This window comes from Agelaius tricolor, unplaced genomic scaffold (genome assembly GCF_023055355.1).
Source record: "Agelaius tricolor isolate 1412-34295 unplaced genomic scaffold, bAgeTri1.0.p SCAF_9, whole genome shotgun sequence".
Lineage (NCBI taxonomy): Eukaryota > Metazoa > Chordata > Aves > Passeriformes > Icteridae > Agelaius > Agelaius tricolor.
This window is the reverse complement of record NW_027269269.1, coordinates 27,902,267-27,919,584: the sequence shown is the minus strand read 5'-3', so window position 1 is coordinate 27,919,584 and position 17,318 is coordinate 27,902,267. Positions and strand designations below refer to the sequence as shown.

Here is a 17,318-nt window from a genome sequence, read left to right as displayed (position 1 = left end):
TTGTGATGGGACACTGCTGGTCCCAGCAACCACCCAGGTGGCAAAAGAGGCCGAACCTTTACCTGCAGTGGGGTTTTATCCCCCAGGGGAAAGGGGGCAGGGAAAAAGGACCGTGGCCAATGGGATGCCACTGGGGAGGGGCGAGGGGAGGGGTATCCATGGGGCAGACCACCAGGTGTGTAGAAAGGAGTGCATGGGGAGAAATCATGTGATGAGGAAGGGGGAATAATCTACATGACATACCACACTCAGTATAGAATTCCCATTACCCAGTGCAGAACAACTACTAAATAAACTATTTAGTGCAATACAACAGTCCATGGCAAATTTATTCTGAAATAACAGAAGAGAGGAGAGAAACTCTAGCATAAGGCTGCAAATTTTTACTTCAAGTGTCTTTATCTGATGGTGGGCTTAGACTACAGTAGGACAGACTGTCCATCCCCTCTTTGATGCTCTTCTATATATAAAGGGAGTTTAGATCCCCCAAAGGATCTTAGTATGTTTGGCAACTTTTTCAAAGTTGTAAGAAAAAAGTTGTAGTTTAGTTGATTTGTAAAATATATGCTTTTAATTGACTGCTAGAATTGCAAGCTTCCTAGATTTTAGAGTGTCCTTTCTTATTTTGCATACTGAGTTGTCTAAGCTAATTGTGTTACAGCCCTTTCAAAGCAGCCATGTATATATCCTTAAACCTGTGCAGCTCTTAAACATTTGCTGAAAGGTATAACAGGTGGTCATAAATAATCCTTTACTGTATTAAGTTAGGATTCAAACATGCAGCTGAATTGTTCTCTGTCTCATTTCCCTGCTCTTCTGTGAAGGTGGTGTCTGTGTGTTTTTCTGAGGGCAGTGCATGGTGGGCATCATGACATTGTGAACAGTGAAGCAAGCAAGATAATTTCCACAATTGTTATCTGAGTAAAAATGAGGTTTTGTTGGACCTTCCCCCAACCACGTATTGTTCATTGTGGCTTCCCTGTTCTGTATTTTCCCCTCCATTAGCCCCATTTAACAAGCCCACAACTTTGTCATAGGTGTAAATGTCAAGTGGCTTTAAAAATGAATCAGATAACCCTGGGGTATCTGACTTTCTCCATCTCTGTATTTACTCTCTAAAATGCTCTCTGTAATTACTTGGTATGGGCTAAGTTGGACTAATTGCTAACATATAAGTGTAAATTGAATTACTGGAACTTACTCGGTTCCTCAGCCAGATTTCAGACTTCTTACATATTTTTTCTTAGTTGTAACAACTAATATGTTTAGTACCTCATCCAACACTATATTAGCATTGTTGCCAGGATTTATGGGGGTTTCCAAGAGTACTAATTTCTCATTTGGTCTCAAATTAGACCAAAATGCAAACTTTAGAAGAACAAATTTTATTTCATTTTCCAGGAAATTAGTCTTTTTAATTTATTTAATTTTCAAACCTTTAAGGATATTTTATGTTTAAGGTTGTATTGTCTATAATTGTTATATTAAATTATAAAAACACAATAGAAATTTAAAGGTAAATATTATTTTCAAATTTAAATATGAACTATAAATACAAATGTAGACAGATGAAACAATTAAACCTTTCAGGATTTCTGTGGGATTTACTATTGATATTGCCAACCCAATAGTTTGCCAAGGTAAAAATTAATTTGCAAAATGTTTTGGTCTACCTGAGACTTCTTCTTTTAATTTCAGCAAAATCTCAACTATCAAATGTCATCTTCAGTTGTATGAGCAGGAGTCCTTACTGGAGTGAAATAATATAATTTTGTGGCTTCAAGGGGCTGTTTTGGTTTATTCAATGAGCTTGAGATTTACTCAAAGGGCTCTGGAGCCTCAGACAGTTCAAATCCCATTTTTCCATATGATTAGCAATGGCCAGTATGATAGATACACCCCTCCTCACATTATGTGGTTACAGCTGGATGTCTCTGAACCTCATGCAGTTTTTAATTCCCAAAAAACACAAGCAGAGGTGTAGAGTTGAATGGAGCCAATGTTTGTTCAGAAACTTCCTTCCTGTCTAGTGATTTACAGATTCAAGTAGTTTGTGTGCACATGGTGAGCTTGCTGGTTCTTGCTGTATTTGGTGCTTTGTTTAGTCACTTGTTGAAGGGTTGTTCTGTCACTTATGAATAGGTTTAAGAGTGACTGTGGCACTCACCAGTGCCATTGGGATTGGTGATAACTTAAGGAATATTGAGTAGCCTTGGGAATTGGTTTAGGAGGGATCATGGCTCTGAGGGTACATTTGAGGAAGCCTATGTAACTGGGCCAGAGAGTGGGAGTGGGGTGCTCATGGAGCCTTGTGAATCCATCTGGAAGATAATGTGGTCTTGGGACAAGTTTTCAGGAGTGGGCATGGTCTCTGGAAAAAATGCATTTCTGATGCATTTGTCTAGCCCTTAGTGTATGTTGGGAATGACATACACTGCTCTGCTGGAAGGTCTTTTTTTTGACCTCTCATCTGATATTTTCTTGGCAGCTTGCTCCCACTGGAGATCAGTCCTCACATAGTTCTTGTGGTGTGCTGGGTAAGGAACCTGCAGAAGAGAAGTGAGGCCAGGCTGCCATTGCACTTCTGATTCCTAATCCAAGATTTGCTACAAATACTTTAATGGGATCTTTTAAATACATTTGTCATCACACATTCCATACAAAATCAGACAGCAATATTAACTTTTCATACACTGAGCACAACTATAATTATCTATATTATGAGTATATATAATTATGGTCATGTGCAGTATCTGAACAGTTGATGTTGCTGGATGCAACTGAACTACTCTGGGAGGTCTCATATACAGAAAATAACTGGAGAAGTGCTGGTAAAAGGGTAACTAAGCTGTAGGGTAAAAGTACCTGGCAAAAAGCATTCTTTGTGCTTAGGAAACAAGTATGTTTGTGAAGAAGCGGTAAGAACTGCTGGCAGGAACATCTCAAAATGTTCTCCCAATGACAGACCAATGTTTACATAGAATGAAATCTGTGCTCCTTTTTCTCCAAGTGTAAAAACTGCAGTGGTTTTATTTTTAGTGCTAACTTCTAGTATTATACAACACCTATAACTTGTGTATGCACAGCAGCTCAGCTCCAGAAAGAAAGGTTGGTTCATCTTAAGGTAGGTATCCAAAAATAGAAGCCATCCCCTCCTCTCTTTGGGGTGCAGTTTTGAAAATAATGAAGTGTGACTGTCAGAAGACCAACAGCTTTGTTCTGAGAGCTAGGGAAGTAATGGTGATATCAACCATTATTCCTCTCTTCCCCATACAGGTGTACAGGTCCCTTCCTGCAGAGGGAACTCACTATGGCAGAGATGAGACTCTGGGCAGCTCTTACCAAGAAACTCAGGGTATCTGTGAGCATGTTCTCAGCTCACTTTGCAGGAATCAGCCTTCTAAGAGAAACTGGGAAATGACATGAACACCATGGTCCACATCTATAATTTCTTTTCTCTTCTTTTTTCCTCCTGTCATTCACTTCTCTGATTTTTTGTTTTTTCGCCCTCTATCTGCCTCCCACACTCCTTTGGCACTACTGTTCTTCCCTGTTGTTCCCTTTCCATTTCTTCTTTTCATGACAGGACCAATCCATCTCCCCTCTTTTTACTCCTTGCAATTATTTTCCCTCTTAAAAGCTATTGTTGCCTGCTGTGCATTTAACACTGGCTTTTTAGAAAAAAAAAACAAACTTGCTTTCAACAGCAAATTCCTTGAAAAGTATCCTCACAACATAATCTCTTAGGCATGTTTTTATGTCACTCACTTTTCCACTCAATTTTTGGCAAAATCTCTCTTCTTTAGTGTGTTAGTCAACAGAACTATTAGTTACCTTGGTTACACTTCTAAGCCTTGTCACCTCTGCATAGCCCTGGTACTTAGCAACAAAAAAAGTATTTTTCTACAGACTTTCTCTTGCACTTCTCTCCTCACATGAGAATGTTTATAGTAAATTATCCCTCCGCCAAACCAGAATTATTTGGCTCTGAAAAACTACTAACAATGCTGCAAAGAAGGAAGATCAGCTACAGAACTCTTCAGGAAAACACTGTGAATAAGCAGCAGCAAAAACAGTGCCAGTAACTTCAGTTACTCAGTAAGCTCAGAGTACAAGGGTCACCTCATGAAAAGTTAGAGGTGTCCTTTGGTTTGGCTTGTCCATGTTGTGTAAATTTGTATTTTTTGTGCTTTAATCTGAGTCTATACAAAAGGCTTTTTCCTGTTTTCTGTTATGTACATTACATGAGAGCTTCAGCAGAAGGTGTGGTATGTGGATTTGAGGCTGTATCTCCACTGTGAATAGTAGGCAACAGTGGTCTAAAGGTATTAACTGTACAAAGTCAGGAATAAGACTTCGTTGTATAAATCACTTGTACTCATTTGTCTTGAATGCTGTTTTTGTTTCCAAAGCCAACAAATTTTGTGTGTCCTCACATCTATAACACATGTAGCAATAAGATAAAATTCCAACAAAGAGGTAAGATACATTTCCAGAAAGTTGACAGACTGATAAATGGGGTTACTGGAGGATTAGGTCTATATAGACAAGAAAATGGTAAGTAAGAGGTGAAACACAAGTATGCAGGCAAAAAGGGAAAGACTATCTGAAACTGGCTTGGGAATGTTCATAAAATGCCATTAACCCATGCAGCTCATTGCCATAAGGTATCAATGACATTAGAAGACATTATATATATGGCTTCCAGATGTCACAGCTACAGGAGAGAAAATAAGAGATTTCTGAGGTGCAGGAACTCTCCTTGCATTAAGCTGGAAGCCCACCACTAAAATGAATATTTAATTTGACAAGTTATGCTGTAGCTGCCTTTAACAGAATTTCTTGCTGTTTTGATCAGAGGAATCAGCTCTGTGTGAGAATGAATTCTAAGCTCACCAGACTGCAGGTGCAACATGGTTGGGAATTCCTGTCTTCCTATTGGACTGGAAATTTGCATCTCACTGTGTGCACAGTGACTGGTGTGAGTCTCACTGCTCGTGACTTCTGTGTTAAGGCAGAAAAGAAAGTGATAAAAATGAGCCTCATTTCATTGAGTTTGTGTACTATTGTTCATTTTTAAGATCCTGATTTTGGCAAAAACTTAAGTGGAGTAGTGGGCACTGGCCATATGTAGATGATTTAGATTCTGGTGACAAAGAATTTTGTGTCTTTCCTGTCTGTTATTTTTTAGTAGCCACCTTCTGAAGGCATTTCCTGTTCAAGTCCTGTTGTGGCTGAAGTTCTCTGAAATACGTTTCATTTTAACCAGTTTTAATTTCACTGCTTTTCTGCTTACTGTGCTGTCTACATTTTGAATGTGGTACATGAAGGGCCCCACAGAAGCACAGAATGGCACTTTCTGCCTGACAGACCACTGACAAGATCACACATCAAAGGAAAGGCTGCTTTTATTAATGGGAATAAGGTACCTCAATCATAATAGCTGTGTATTCCAGTGATTGCTCTCCAGTACTTTAGAAGTGGCTGTAGAAGAGGTACCACACATCCCTTCTGTGGGGCAGAGCTTGTCCAAAGTTTAATACTTCCTCCTGACTCCAGGGAGCCCTGGCTGGTACCACAGTGTGCTTGGGCTGGCTGAGGGAAAGCATGGAAGACATGTTCTCTCCTGCAGAACATAACCATCACCACAAGTCACCTCATGAATCCTGCTTTTGAACAGGGCTCTGCTGGGCAGCCACAGGGAGGTCTGTGGACTTTGAAGCAAAACACATTTTAAGAGTTTGCAAATATGTTCATGTAATTCCAGACTGTCATCTGAAGTCCTGAGAGCTCTTAGATGGTTTTTAAGATAGAAAATGCCACCCAGCTATAGTTCTACTAAAACCTGTAGCTGTAACCATAAAGTTTCTTGCAGGGTTTTCTGAGTGATAACTGTTTCTTATGTCTCTAGTTTAAAAGACACATTTTTGTAATTTTCATTCACTACAAGTAATCACAATAGGGAGGAATCAACCAATTTGAGTTTAAAGAGTGAAGTTTACCCCAGCTATTTTTCTCCAATTGGATGATATTTTTATTTTAAAAGTTAAATCTGTACCCATAAAAATATGCCTTAGAGCAAGTTTTTTATAATTATATAATGAACTGTATCCAGTAAGTAATCACTTCACTTTTTTGTAGGCATCTAATAAAAATCTTGAAATGGAGATCTGCAATATTTTGCCAGATTAGTTGCTTAACTCATTTCGTATTATTACTAGTCCTTCTGAGCAGGCAAGGTCTCCCTCATGAGAGATACTGATGCTAGAAGGCCTTTATAAATGAAACCTGAACCAGACAGTAGATCATGAAAAGCACCAGCGCCAGATGAATTGGTGACTCATAGCATGGGAATTCCTGTTCAGGGTTTATTTATAGGCAGGTTTTAACCCTGGAGGTTGACTGGAGCCCTAACAGTCATTTTCTTCTCATGTTGCACAGGAAGACACTGGGCACTTATCACTTGAGGGGTTCTGTGTGAGTCAGTGTTGTTCCACTGGGAAATAGCAGAGTAATCTTCTAATGGCTTCAGAGCAGTGGGCATGTTAGAGCTGACAGCACAGTGGATGTTAGATGGCAGAGGGTGGGAAACAAGTAGCTATTTTTCCCCACTGAGGAGTTTATAAAATACGTGCCCTGAACATGTGTCCACTTGTCTGCATTCATGTTCTCGTGCACTCATCACTCTTTTCAACACCAATCTCTCAGAGACACTCCCAAGTCTTAGTGCTTAGTCTTATGACAATAATAATTCTTGAGAAAACTGTAGTCCCAGAGTAGAATCAAAAGGCTCTGAAACCTAGAGGGAACAAAAGAGTTATTGGATTTGTTTCAAGTGTTGTCATTTCTAAGTAGCTTTTGAGGTGTTTTTTCCTTGCGTTTTTAAGGACTTAATGCAAGAAATATTCAATATGATACATAATACTCAGCCTAAATCAAATAACAGACAAAAATGCACAAAAATGTGAATAAATCATTAGGAGAGCAGGACGAGTTTGTATTTTTGGGGTCCTTTCCTTGTGCCTTGGTGACAGGACCAGCCACTTCCTTTGCATAGCAAATATGTAATAATTTGGTCTAGGCTCTTTTGTCCTACGCCGCACAGGTGGGAAGGAAAACCACAACTTTTCCACGAAGGAGCCTGCTGTGCACCCCCATTTTTCTGTTTTTCCTTTAAAATATCTAAGAGTAGAGGCTATAGGCAGGCCTTGAACCACAAATGCAAATATCTCAAGTGAGCCTCACGAAGTTAAAAGGTTCATTTAAATTGCAATCCCATACTTGGTTTGGAATAGTTATTTACTGTTTCAACAATACATAATAACAGTACATAACATTACAATGGTAAATGGAAGGGAAAGTAAACCATGACATAACATTAGAATACTTTTTAAATCTTCTGTGCAGTTTCTGTAGGAGTTGTCTTGGTAAGTCTCTTCCTTTCTTCTCAGATCTAACCAAACTAAAACTTGTGGGTGGATAGATAGCAAGAGGTGGCAAAAGACAGACAGAAATAGCTCTCAACATGAGAAAGGGCCATCGTGGCCATGGACACCCACTGGCAGTAAGAGCAGTCAGAGGTGCCCTTGGAACAGGCAGGTGCACCTGCAGAAAATACCTTGGAATTACATGTTCCCTGGGACATGCAACAGTGATGGTGCTGGCCACAGAACACTCTAGAGAGCTTTATAGTGCCCTACAAATCGTGCCCAGATAAAACTTGTGTTTTGAATTACACTGACAAGCATCTAGAGATTAGTAATTTCAGATGTTTCCAGTTTGTTCACACCCACATCTTTGCTAGTGGAAGAGTGTAGTTGACGGCTTCCATGTTTATGGCACTTCTTTTAAGCTTCTTCTTCCAAGGTGAAGAGACACTTAGTGCACATGCAGTGCAGAGATGGAAACTCAATAGAGCTGCTAAGACTATGATTTATTAAGGACTTAATGGCACTTCATAGCATTTTCTGTTGAAATGATTCCTTGTCACCCCTTTTCTATTTTTACCCTCTTTCCCTTTTCCTGTACTCACTTGCCATAGAATTTGAATTACCATCTTCTGTAGCAAATATCAACAGTTTGGGTTAAGTAATCAATTAATTTGCAATTTAGAATATAAGCTTTAGCTTTCCAAAATGCATGCACTGCATTTTTCCACAGGAATGAGAGAAGAAAATATTTGTGTTTGCTAAATTAACATGTCTTGCTTTTTATATCATGCACCAGTATTTGTACCTCTGTGCATCACTGATGCTATTTTGAATAGCATCACTGATGTACAGAGGTACCCAGTCCTCTTCCATTTTCTTCTTCCCATTAAGGGTCTCAAGCAATCTGTTAAAATAGGGGGTCTGCTGATGAAAACCTCCAGCATAAAGCAAAGCACAAAAGATAGTCAGAAGTTATGTAAAAAACCAAGCCAAAACAAAACCAAGAAACTCCAAAAATCAAGGAATATCCCTAACTGGGGTCCAGGCATTGAATAATGTGTTAGCAGTTTCCGGGAAAGCTGATGGTCATTGTAAACCTTTAACTTTCTGGTTCCTTAATTATAAGTAAATAGTGAAGACAATACAGCAGCAGCTATGTAAAGTCATTGCCTAGGAAGAATTACTGGTTTTGTGCCAAAAAGCCAGCAGGCCCAAAGGAGTGGGTAATTGCCCTGTCTGCCTCTGCTGAAGTGAGGGAAGTGTGAATACTTACGCAGGCTGAGGGTTTGTCCATTGTGCTCTCTGCTGCGTTTCCTTTGTGCCAAAGATCCAAACAGAGTGCATCTCTTAAGTCTCTGTGGAAACTTAAGTGGTGTGGGACAGGAAAGACATAGTTGATTTGTTTCAAATATTGAAGCCTACTGGTCTGCCCATGTGTATCTGGAGAGTCCTTTGTGGCAAAGTGGTGTGTGGGTATTACAAAAGGAGTCAAAGAAAATCAGCTGAAATCTAGCAAAGGTTGAGCAAGAAGGGAAATGGTGACCTCCTGCTCTCTACGTCGCTTGGAGAAGAAATGTTGGGCAGCCAGGACCTGGGAGAACATCAGTTCAACCACAACCCCAAATCGTCAAATGTATCTTAGACCCTAAGCTTAATTTTTGTGGGTTTTGTGTGTTTTGCTGTTTTGTAGGTGTTTCCTATGTTGGAAAAACCAAGACTATGGTTCCTACTTGCCTCCAACACAAGAGCAGCACTCTGGCTCTTCATTTTGCATTTTCTTTTTGCACTTGTGTGTATGAAAAGGAGGTTTAATCATGTTTTCCATTCTTTCTTTTGAGAGTCTTAGGGAATAGTGTTAGGGAGAAACAGTGCTATTACAGATAAACTTCAAGATTATCACAGCTAGAGTTGACAAAAATAGCACACAACTGGAACTGCAGCAAGGACTGAGGTAAGGAACAGTCAGGGAAAGACAGAGAAGATCCTGGAGTTTAATATTGGAGTAGGAAGAGATACTGAGAGCCCTGATCACCAATAGTAATTAAATGTCAAGGACTGTCCAAGGATCTGTACAGATCTTGCAAGCTATAACAAACAAGGAGTAATTACTAAGTAGGATGATTCACTCTTAAAAATTATTAATCATTCTATGAATTTTGATGAGGATAAACAGATATAAAGTATTAATTGCTATGTGATGGTTAATATATCCTCAGGTTGGGAGAGTACCTAATTAAAAAAATTATATTCATTTTAGCAAGATTCATTCCAGGATATGATATGATACTATTAAGTATGAGAATAGGCATTTAAATTCTGCCTGTAAAAAGCATGCTAGATAGTGCAGGTCCTGGATGAATTTGATCTGTCACTTGATGGTATTTATCTGTGAGTGTTTACCATAAAAATGATTTTATAGGGGACCTGGTTTATAGCCTACAAATACTCTGGTGATGCTGAAGGGAACAGAAGTGTTTCTGTTGTCTATAATATGAGGATCCGGGCCCCTTAAGATCAGTAATTCAAAATTATTGAACTCAGTTTATACAGCGTGATACTCCAGTAACATCTTACTGTTAACATTTCTTTCTGACTGTAAAGCTCTCCTTGCAAAGTTTGTCACAACAACTATTTTTTTCTAGTCTTGTTGATATTGAGAACTTAAGTAAGGAAGCAAAACTCCCTATAACAGAGACTCAATAGCCTGCTTTGATCTGTTCTGTAGTGTAATACATACGGTCATCCTTCTTTTCCCTGCCTCGGCAGTGGCACTATTTAAAACCTGTCCTGGATAGTGAAAACTAAATCTGTTACTCCATACAGGACTGAGCTCTGACAAAATGTGAGCCATGAGAGACAAATTCTGTCTAAAGTCTTGACCAGGGCAGTGAACTGTAAAAACTGTCTTTTAGAGTAGTCTGACCTTATTTCTATGGTGCAGTTTGGAAGTGCTGCAGTCCCATGAGTATCACTAAGAGGTTACGTAGGATGAAAAGCCCATATGTTAGCAGCAGCGCAGCCTGTATACATGTGGTAATATGAGGGGAACTTCATTCCAGAAGCATCTCTGCCTATACCTCTTCTCTACTCCTTAAGGTCCTCAAATGCCAACTTTTCTCTCTCTAAACAGAGAGCTCTTCAATTTCTGCTTCTGATAACATGGGGACCAGCCAAGGATGGTATGAACTTTGTTTCTGAAGTATGTGAACTTTTGAAGAGGTATGGTCTGAAATGTGAGCTACAATATGATGCAGAAAACTTGGAATCAGATCATTCCAGAGCCATCTGAGTAATGAGTTATCAATAGTGTCAGCTCTAGCTGAACTAGCCGATGAGTTCCCAGATTTATGCTGTTATCTTGGGACCTGTTTCAGCAGTATCCATCTGCATTATAATCCTGCAAACAAACTTGCCATTTGGTTTATAGTAAGTTTATTAAAATTCAAAGCCTTCTGCAAGTATTATGTATAATTTTTAAGATATTTCTATGTAAATAGTTCTCTAGGGCAGGGAGTTCCTATGAGTTTGTGAAATACAGATTCCAGCCATGGCTTGTTCTTATTCAGAGAAAAGCAATGGGAAAATCAAACCAATTGTTTCATGTTTGTTTCACATGAGGGCAAAACTGAAGTAACTTCACAGATGACACTGGTAGGATAAGGCTTCCACAGGGCAAGACCGAGCAGGGTTCCATTCACTGAGTTACATCGAATTACTCCACATCATCCCTTGGTGAGAATATTCACACACCTTTGTGAACTGAGCTAATAGTGCAATACTGTGTGTAAAAATAGAATACTCAAGGATCATCTTCTGAATATGGCACTGATCAGATGATAGACTGAAGCATGAAATCAGTTTGTATAGGCTATATAGATGTGACTGACTAACTTAGCACCTTCTTAAAACCAGGACTCAATGCAGAATGCTCTGGTCTCCATCAGCATGGGGGTCTGCACTCTCACAGCTCTGTGGGTGGTCATCCTCACTACACTGTGTTAAACTATCAGTCATTCACCATTAAATGCCATCCTGGTCAGGACAGCAAGGTTGAGATAATATCTACATTCAGCTGTAAATACAGATTAGCAAGCATTTCAGAAAATAAACAAACTAATAGAGTTCAACCAAAAAATGAAGAAGCCTGCAGGCATTCAACCAGTGATGAATAGATTCTGGTGAGTTTGTGTTTGTTCCAAGATTTTATTGCCACTTAATAAATAGGAAATAAGCAGATACTAAGGTTTTCTTCCTTGTTACTTGCAACACTGATGATGATTCCAGCTGGTTGGCCTTAGATGCTTGGATTATTTGCGTTTGGCAGCACGGCTTTCATCTATTCTCTTTAGAGCAGCCTGAACCCATTTCTGATTAGGACTTACACAGATCCTGATACCTCCTGCAGTGATGAACCTATCAAAAAAGGAAAAAAAAGAAGCTGGGCATTAAATTCCAGTCTCTAAACACATGTCTGTTCTTGGTTTTGATGCACAACATGAGGAAAAATATTGTAAAACAATATCAAATGCTGGAGATTGTAGGTGTTAGTTGGCATAACAGCAGTTAGAAACATTGTGTCCCTGTGTAGGATATAGGTAATATAAACAGTCATATACATACAAACTGATATTAAAAATATGAAGCATACATGCGATTCTATGTTCAATTATTATGGACATTTATGTTCAATCATTATGGACATTTATCTCCCAGGAGCAGATCCCAGATGTGATAAAAATGCATGCATCTGAGCTCAGAGGACCAAACACAGCTCCTGGCAAGACTCAGAGTTACCCCATATTCTTTCACATGATTCTTCCCCTTGACTCAGTTCATGCATGGAGCCTCTGACTGCTCTGCCCTTGTTGAGATTTTCCCCACTCACTGGGTACAAAGACTTGAGCTGGTCAGTGAGCTTCCTGCCATTATTTATGAGCAGCACACATCTCTCAGCTCTCTGAGGCCTGCTCCTCTCTCCTCACTCCCTCAGGTGCCATGTGGCATGGATGAACTGCAAGGGCAACCTGGACTAGCCAGATTTAGTGAGTTGGGCCAGCAGAATTGTCTTCTGCTGCCCCTTCTCCCTATTTGATAGTTTTGTGTTTGCATAAGGAAGTCTGGAGGGTGCATGAGATACTTACATGATGGCATCTATTGGTACTTGTTGCTTTTCATAGTTCACAAAATTTCGGATGTTCCACTGCTTTGTAGACAGTTTTACACAACTGAATTTGCGCATGGGCTGACTGCTAGCGCTCCCTAGAAGAGAAAAATAGATAAATTGCAAAGGTACTTAATATTAATATTTAGCCATAATTGCTTAATAAATTATGAATCCAGAAGATCTTCAATTGTGGTTAGACCATGACATAGAGCCACAATACCAGTTATGCCAGGGAGACTAAGCTATTTTTTGTGATGCATCCTACCATCTCTAAAACGTTACTGCTATTTCAGTTAAGATATGAATCTTCACCCATTGTCCTGGACAATTGCACAGCAATTCTGTGACCAGGGAGTCATTGCTTCCATAGCAATAGAGATGTTTGGCATCCTTGATAATTAGGACTGCATCATATGGAAATAAGTGCCCTTATGGAATTAATGCGTAGAACTGGAACTTTACTTGATGGATTTCCACATGTTATCTAAACATGGATTAGTAATTCCTCCTCTTTTCAAAGTGAAGAAAAGGAAAGTGAGCCTATTCCCCTCACTGCAGACATCCAAAAGTAGTATTAACAAAAATTGCTAATAGAAAGGGAGATATACCTGCCAGAAGAATAAGTGCTTATATCCTCTGGCTAAAACACTGATTTCCCAGGCAGTGAGTGACCTGCTTCTTAATTCTTGCATTCCTCCAAGATTTTGATACAATTCAGAGAAATGCAGTGGTGATTAAGAAAGAGGATCACAATATTGGTATAAAATTTTCTGGACGCTTGTTATCTTACATGATGATAAGTAAAAATGGGAGCTCACTCAAATACAATGGAGTTTACATTAATCTCCGCTTGCCAGTTTCTGGTTTACTTCTGTTCATAGAAGACAGGTTTAGGAACACATGCAGGGGACAAAAAGTACACTGCTCTACTCTGTGGTTTGTTTATAAAGAATTTGGAGAGGTACTGGCTTGAGAAAAGTCCAAGCGCTGTTGTGGTGAACCTTGCTAAATGTAAAACCTGCTGCACACAGTCTCACTATTGAAATAATTTGAATAGCTGAGACAAACGCACAGCAGTCTTTGGAGAAGGTGTGGGATAGCCAGTGCACAGATACTGGCAGATCTGCTAATTCCTGAGATTTTGTTTGCCTGAAGGAATATCTCTCTCGATCTTGCTTTAGTAATGAGCAACACAACATAGTTTTTTTTATGTTTCATGACGCATTTCTTACTGCCTCAGACTGGTTTCAAAATGTGGCATTAAAAGAGCTCAAAGACAGTCAAGCAATTGTTACAAGTCCTGGAAATATTTCTTCTGCTACTACACAACCTTCATGGAATGGATGCAGGGAAGAGCAGCAAAGTTTCTCAAAACTGGGAACAAACCCCAACTGCTCTGCACCTAGAATTACCTTTTTTCCCAGGCGTATTTGATCTTTTTTTTTCATTCTTTCTAGTCCTTTTTTCTCTCTCTTGTAGACCATCTCAGTGTACTTTTTTCAAACTTGGTCACACTTAGGGCGAATTACACAGCCTGGACAATGACATTGTCGTCTGTGATATGAAGCCACTGTTGCCTGGATGAAGCTGTGTCACCAATGAAAATAGGAGGAGGGTGTAGTGGGATGTAGCTGGAGAGGCAGTGGGTCAGCATGAAGGCTGTGTACCTTCATACCCCTGTGAATGCTTAGCAGGTCTCAGTTTGGGTTTGGTGTGATCTTGTGAGGATACTTTTTCTCTGTGTTTCTGAGTGCATATTTGTGGATTTGCATATGGCTTGCATATCCATGGTTTTTGTGAATTCTCCTTGTGATGAGATGATGTTTGTAATGGGTCTATATTCATGTTTCTCCATGATCCATGGAACCTAATTTAAAAGTCACTCACCTAACCAGCACTGCAGACAAACTTTTTTAAAGCATGGCTAATAAACATGGCTCATCTCAGTGTTCATAACTAGTTTGAAAGAAGATGTTCAGTTGTATGAATTAATGAAACAAGAGAAGATATTATATAAATCTATTACTCCCCTTTACTTCTGATTAATAGTTTCCCTGTTTGTACCAAAGGATTTGTCTAGCACTAAGACAGTAAGCAATATGTGATATAGAACTGGAAGCACTTTTAAAAATAGCGTTATCTGAGGCATGAAGGCTATATACTTAGAGAAAGACAAATAACAATTAATACAATAAAGGTCATATAAAAGTAATCTGTCTGGAAAAAGGAAAATGTACATCTTATCCAAGAAAGATTTTTTTCATGAAATGTTATTAACCTAGTACACACAGGTATATGGAATCAGTGAGACTAAAAGACATTGCGCCTTCAAGATTATTTTGATTTTAAGAGAGAGACCATTGCGCAGATCTCAGGCACAGAATCTCTCCTTGCATTAAAACAGAAACCAGCCACCATCTGGCAGGATATCAGATGAAGTCCTGCATGAAGCTGACTTTTTTGCAGATTTCATCTGTATTTCTTGTGCGTTTTATCTTATAAATCAGCTGTCTGGAACAATAAATTTTGCTCATGAGACCACAGGTGCAATGTGGAGCAATTCTTGTCTTCCTCTCGAGTTGCAAACTTACCTTTGACTTTGTGCACAGTGAAGACACCAAGCCAGAAGAGGAGCAGGATTGCTGCGGTGTGGAGCTTCATCGCTGTGGCTTCTGTTTCAAGGCAGAGCAGAAATTGTCTACTGTCAGCCCCCTTTCACAGGGTTTATATTCATTCTGTGGTCTGTTCTTGTGTTCATTTTTATGGTGTCATGGAGGGCCTGAGTGTAAGTGGAAAATTTGAGTTGGCAGTACTTTTTCTGGTGACAGAACCACCTCCTGTCCCCCCACCAGTCCTTCACTAGCCCTCCTGAGAAGGCTTTTCCTGCTCAAACCCACTGTGGTTGCACTTGCTTCTGTGCTGTGACTTGGGTTTATTTCAAGCTGCAAAAAGTGAGAGCTCTTGTGCAGTAGTGGAAACCTGTAATAAATGTTCCTGTCATTTCACACCTCAGTTTTGAGACCTTTAGCTAAGCCACACTGCAGAGACACGGGGTGACACTGAGAATTACCTTGCTGGCCAATGAACCACTGGAAAGGGGAACTGTGAGCTAAAGAATGATGGAAACAGGAACACCTTGGCTCTTTCCAAGCAGCTGCAGCTGGTTTGTCACATTAACATGTAGCTGTGGAAGGGTATTGCTGCTATTTCCTATGAGCAGTGGATGTTGTCAGGACTCTTGTATTTGCTCTGTGATTTGATATGGCCAAAGCTGATATCACTGTGCTGGAAGAAGCAAGATTGAACACACCTTTGCATACAGATCCAGATCCAGTATACCTCCTGCCAGTCATTAGTTAACTAGTCAGTTACCTGAAATGTGGTGGTTTCAAAGAGGAATAAGAGTTTGTAAATGGTCATGTCATGGTTTCTTTGCTTTGGTTTGGATTTTTTTGTGGTGTGAACTTTCTAGGGTGCAAAGAATGGGGCCCAAGAAAGTAACCAGGCAGTCAGAGAGGCACAATTTGTAGAAAAGACAAACAAAAAATTAATTGCACTTTCATGTAAGCATGGTGCTGATAACCAGACCTGTGTCTGTGAGCTGTTACATTTATACGTCTATCAAAAATGCCTTTTTTGCAGAATGTGCCAACTCTATCACCCAGATTTAGGGGTCCTTTCTATTGAATGTGGTCTGAATTACTGGAAGCATTGCTACAAATCAATGGTTTTGGGCCTGTAAATATTTGTTAGCAAAGTTGTTGACCTCCAGACTACACACAAAGCAGCACCTCTGCTGGCATCATCTTCCAGAGTCTCACAGCAGAAATCTTCTCATGTGCTGTGAGAAAGGAAGCCCACTCCTCTTAAATTTTTAAGAGGTTTAATAGATCTTAATAAGGGACAATCATGAAGCAAAATTTTGCAGTTACAGGCCTGGGTACATGGCAAGGCCAGATGCACACCCACTTCTTCAGTCTGCAGTCTTTTATACTGTTACAGTTGTTTAACTTCCTTGGGTGATTTTGCAGGTTTATTTTGGGCTTGTTGACTACAATCTTGCTTCAGATTTTTGCAGCCTTTGCACAATTCAGTAGTTGCAGACATTGGCAGTCTAGGGTCTTCTGACCCCACTTTAAACTTGGTCCTCTTCCTTTTATGGTCTTCTGTTCTTCACTTATTCCATTTTGGATATACATTTTGCAATAGCAAACATATCTTCGCATGGAAGCCCGCTTACATCTTATGAAAGCCTTGCTTCCCCTTTTACACTACCCACAAACAATTAAAAAGTTTATCATACTTAAAAAGCAGTTTAGCACTTACAATAATTAACTGCAAACAATTACAGTTTTATAATTAATGCAAATAAATTGTAGCGAAAGCCAACTATTGCATAGCCATTTATAACCCTTTCCCTCTGCAGGTTGATAGAAAAAACCCAGCTAGTTCTGGTACAAATAGATAAACACCAGGCTGCTTGATGCTTGGGCTTATGAACAGCTGTCAGTGCAAGGACTGGAGAAATCATGAGGGTATCCTGGTTATGGCTGAGATGGAGTAATTTTCTTCTTAGTAGATGATACTAAGTAGATGTTCTGGGTTTTGGATTTAGCATGAGAATAATGTTAATAACAGGTATTTCAGTTTTGCTGAGTAATGATTACCCTGAACCAGGGACAACTGCTAAATGTAATAGTTTTCTTAATTTTTAACAAGGTCAA

The 17,318-nt window shown here is 39.5% G+C and overlaps 1 protein-coding gene across 1 annotated transcript; it reads right to left on the bottom strand.

Annotated features, from left to right (window-relative positions):
* Positions 1–11,609: 11,609 nt before the first annotated feature.
* LOC139593202 (lymphotactin-like) lies at positions 11,610–15,356 on the bottom strand. Its single transcript, XM_071433899.1, has 3 exons — positions 15,186–15,356; positions 12,572–12,689; positions 11,610–11,843 (listed from the first exon to the last, which is right to left on the bottom strand). The coding sequence occupies exons 1-3, from the start codon at positions 15,253–15,255 to the stop codon at positions 11,738–11,740; spliced, it is 294 nt and encodes a 97-aa protein (XP_071290000.1). The 5' UTR covers positions 15,256–15,356; the 3' UTR covers positions 11,610–11,737.
* Positions 15,357–17,318: the final 1,962 nt, after the last annotated feature.

Bases quoted from the DNA above. Each gene is read 5' to 3' on its own strand.
- LOC139593202 (XM_071433899.1), bottom strand. From the start codon at position 15,255: ATGAAGCTCCACACCGCAGCAATCCTGCTCCTCTTCTGGCTTGGTGTC. The intron at 12,690-15,185 runs GTAAGTTTGCAA...TTTCTCTTCTAG, and splicing joins CACTGTGCACAAAGTCAAAG to GGAGCGCTAGCAGTCAGCCC. The intron at 11,844-12,571 runs GTAAGTATCTCA...CTTTTTTGATAG, and splicing joins GTACCAATAGATGCCATCAT to GTTCATCACTGCAGGAGGTA.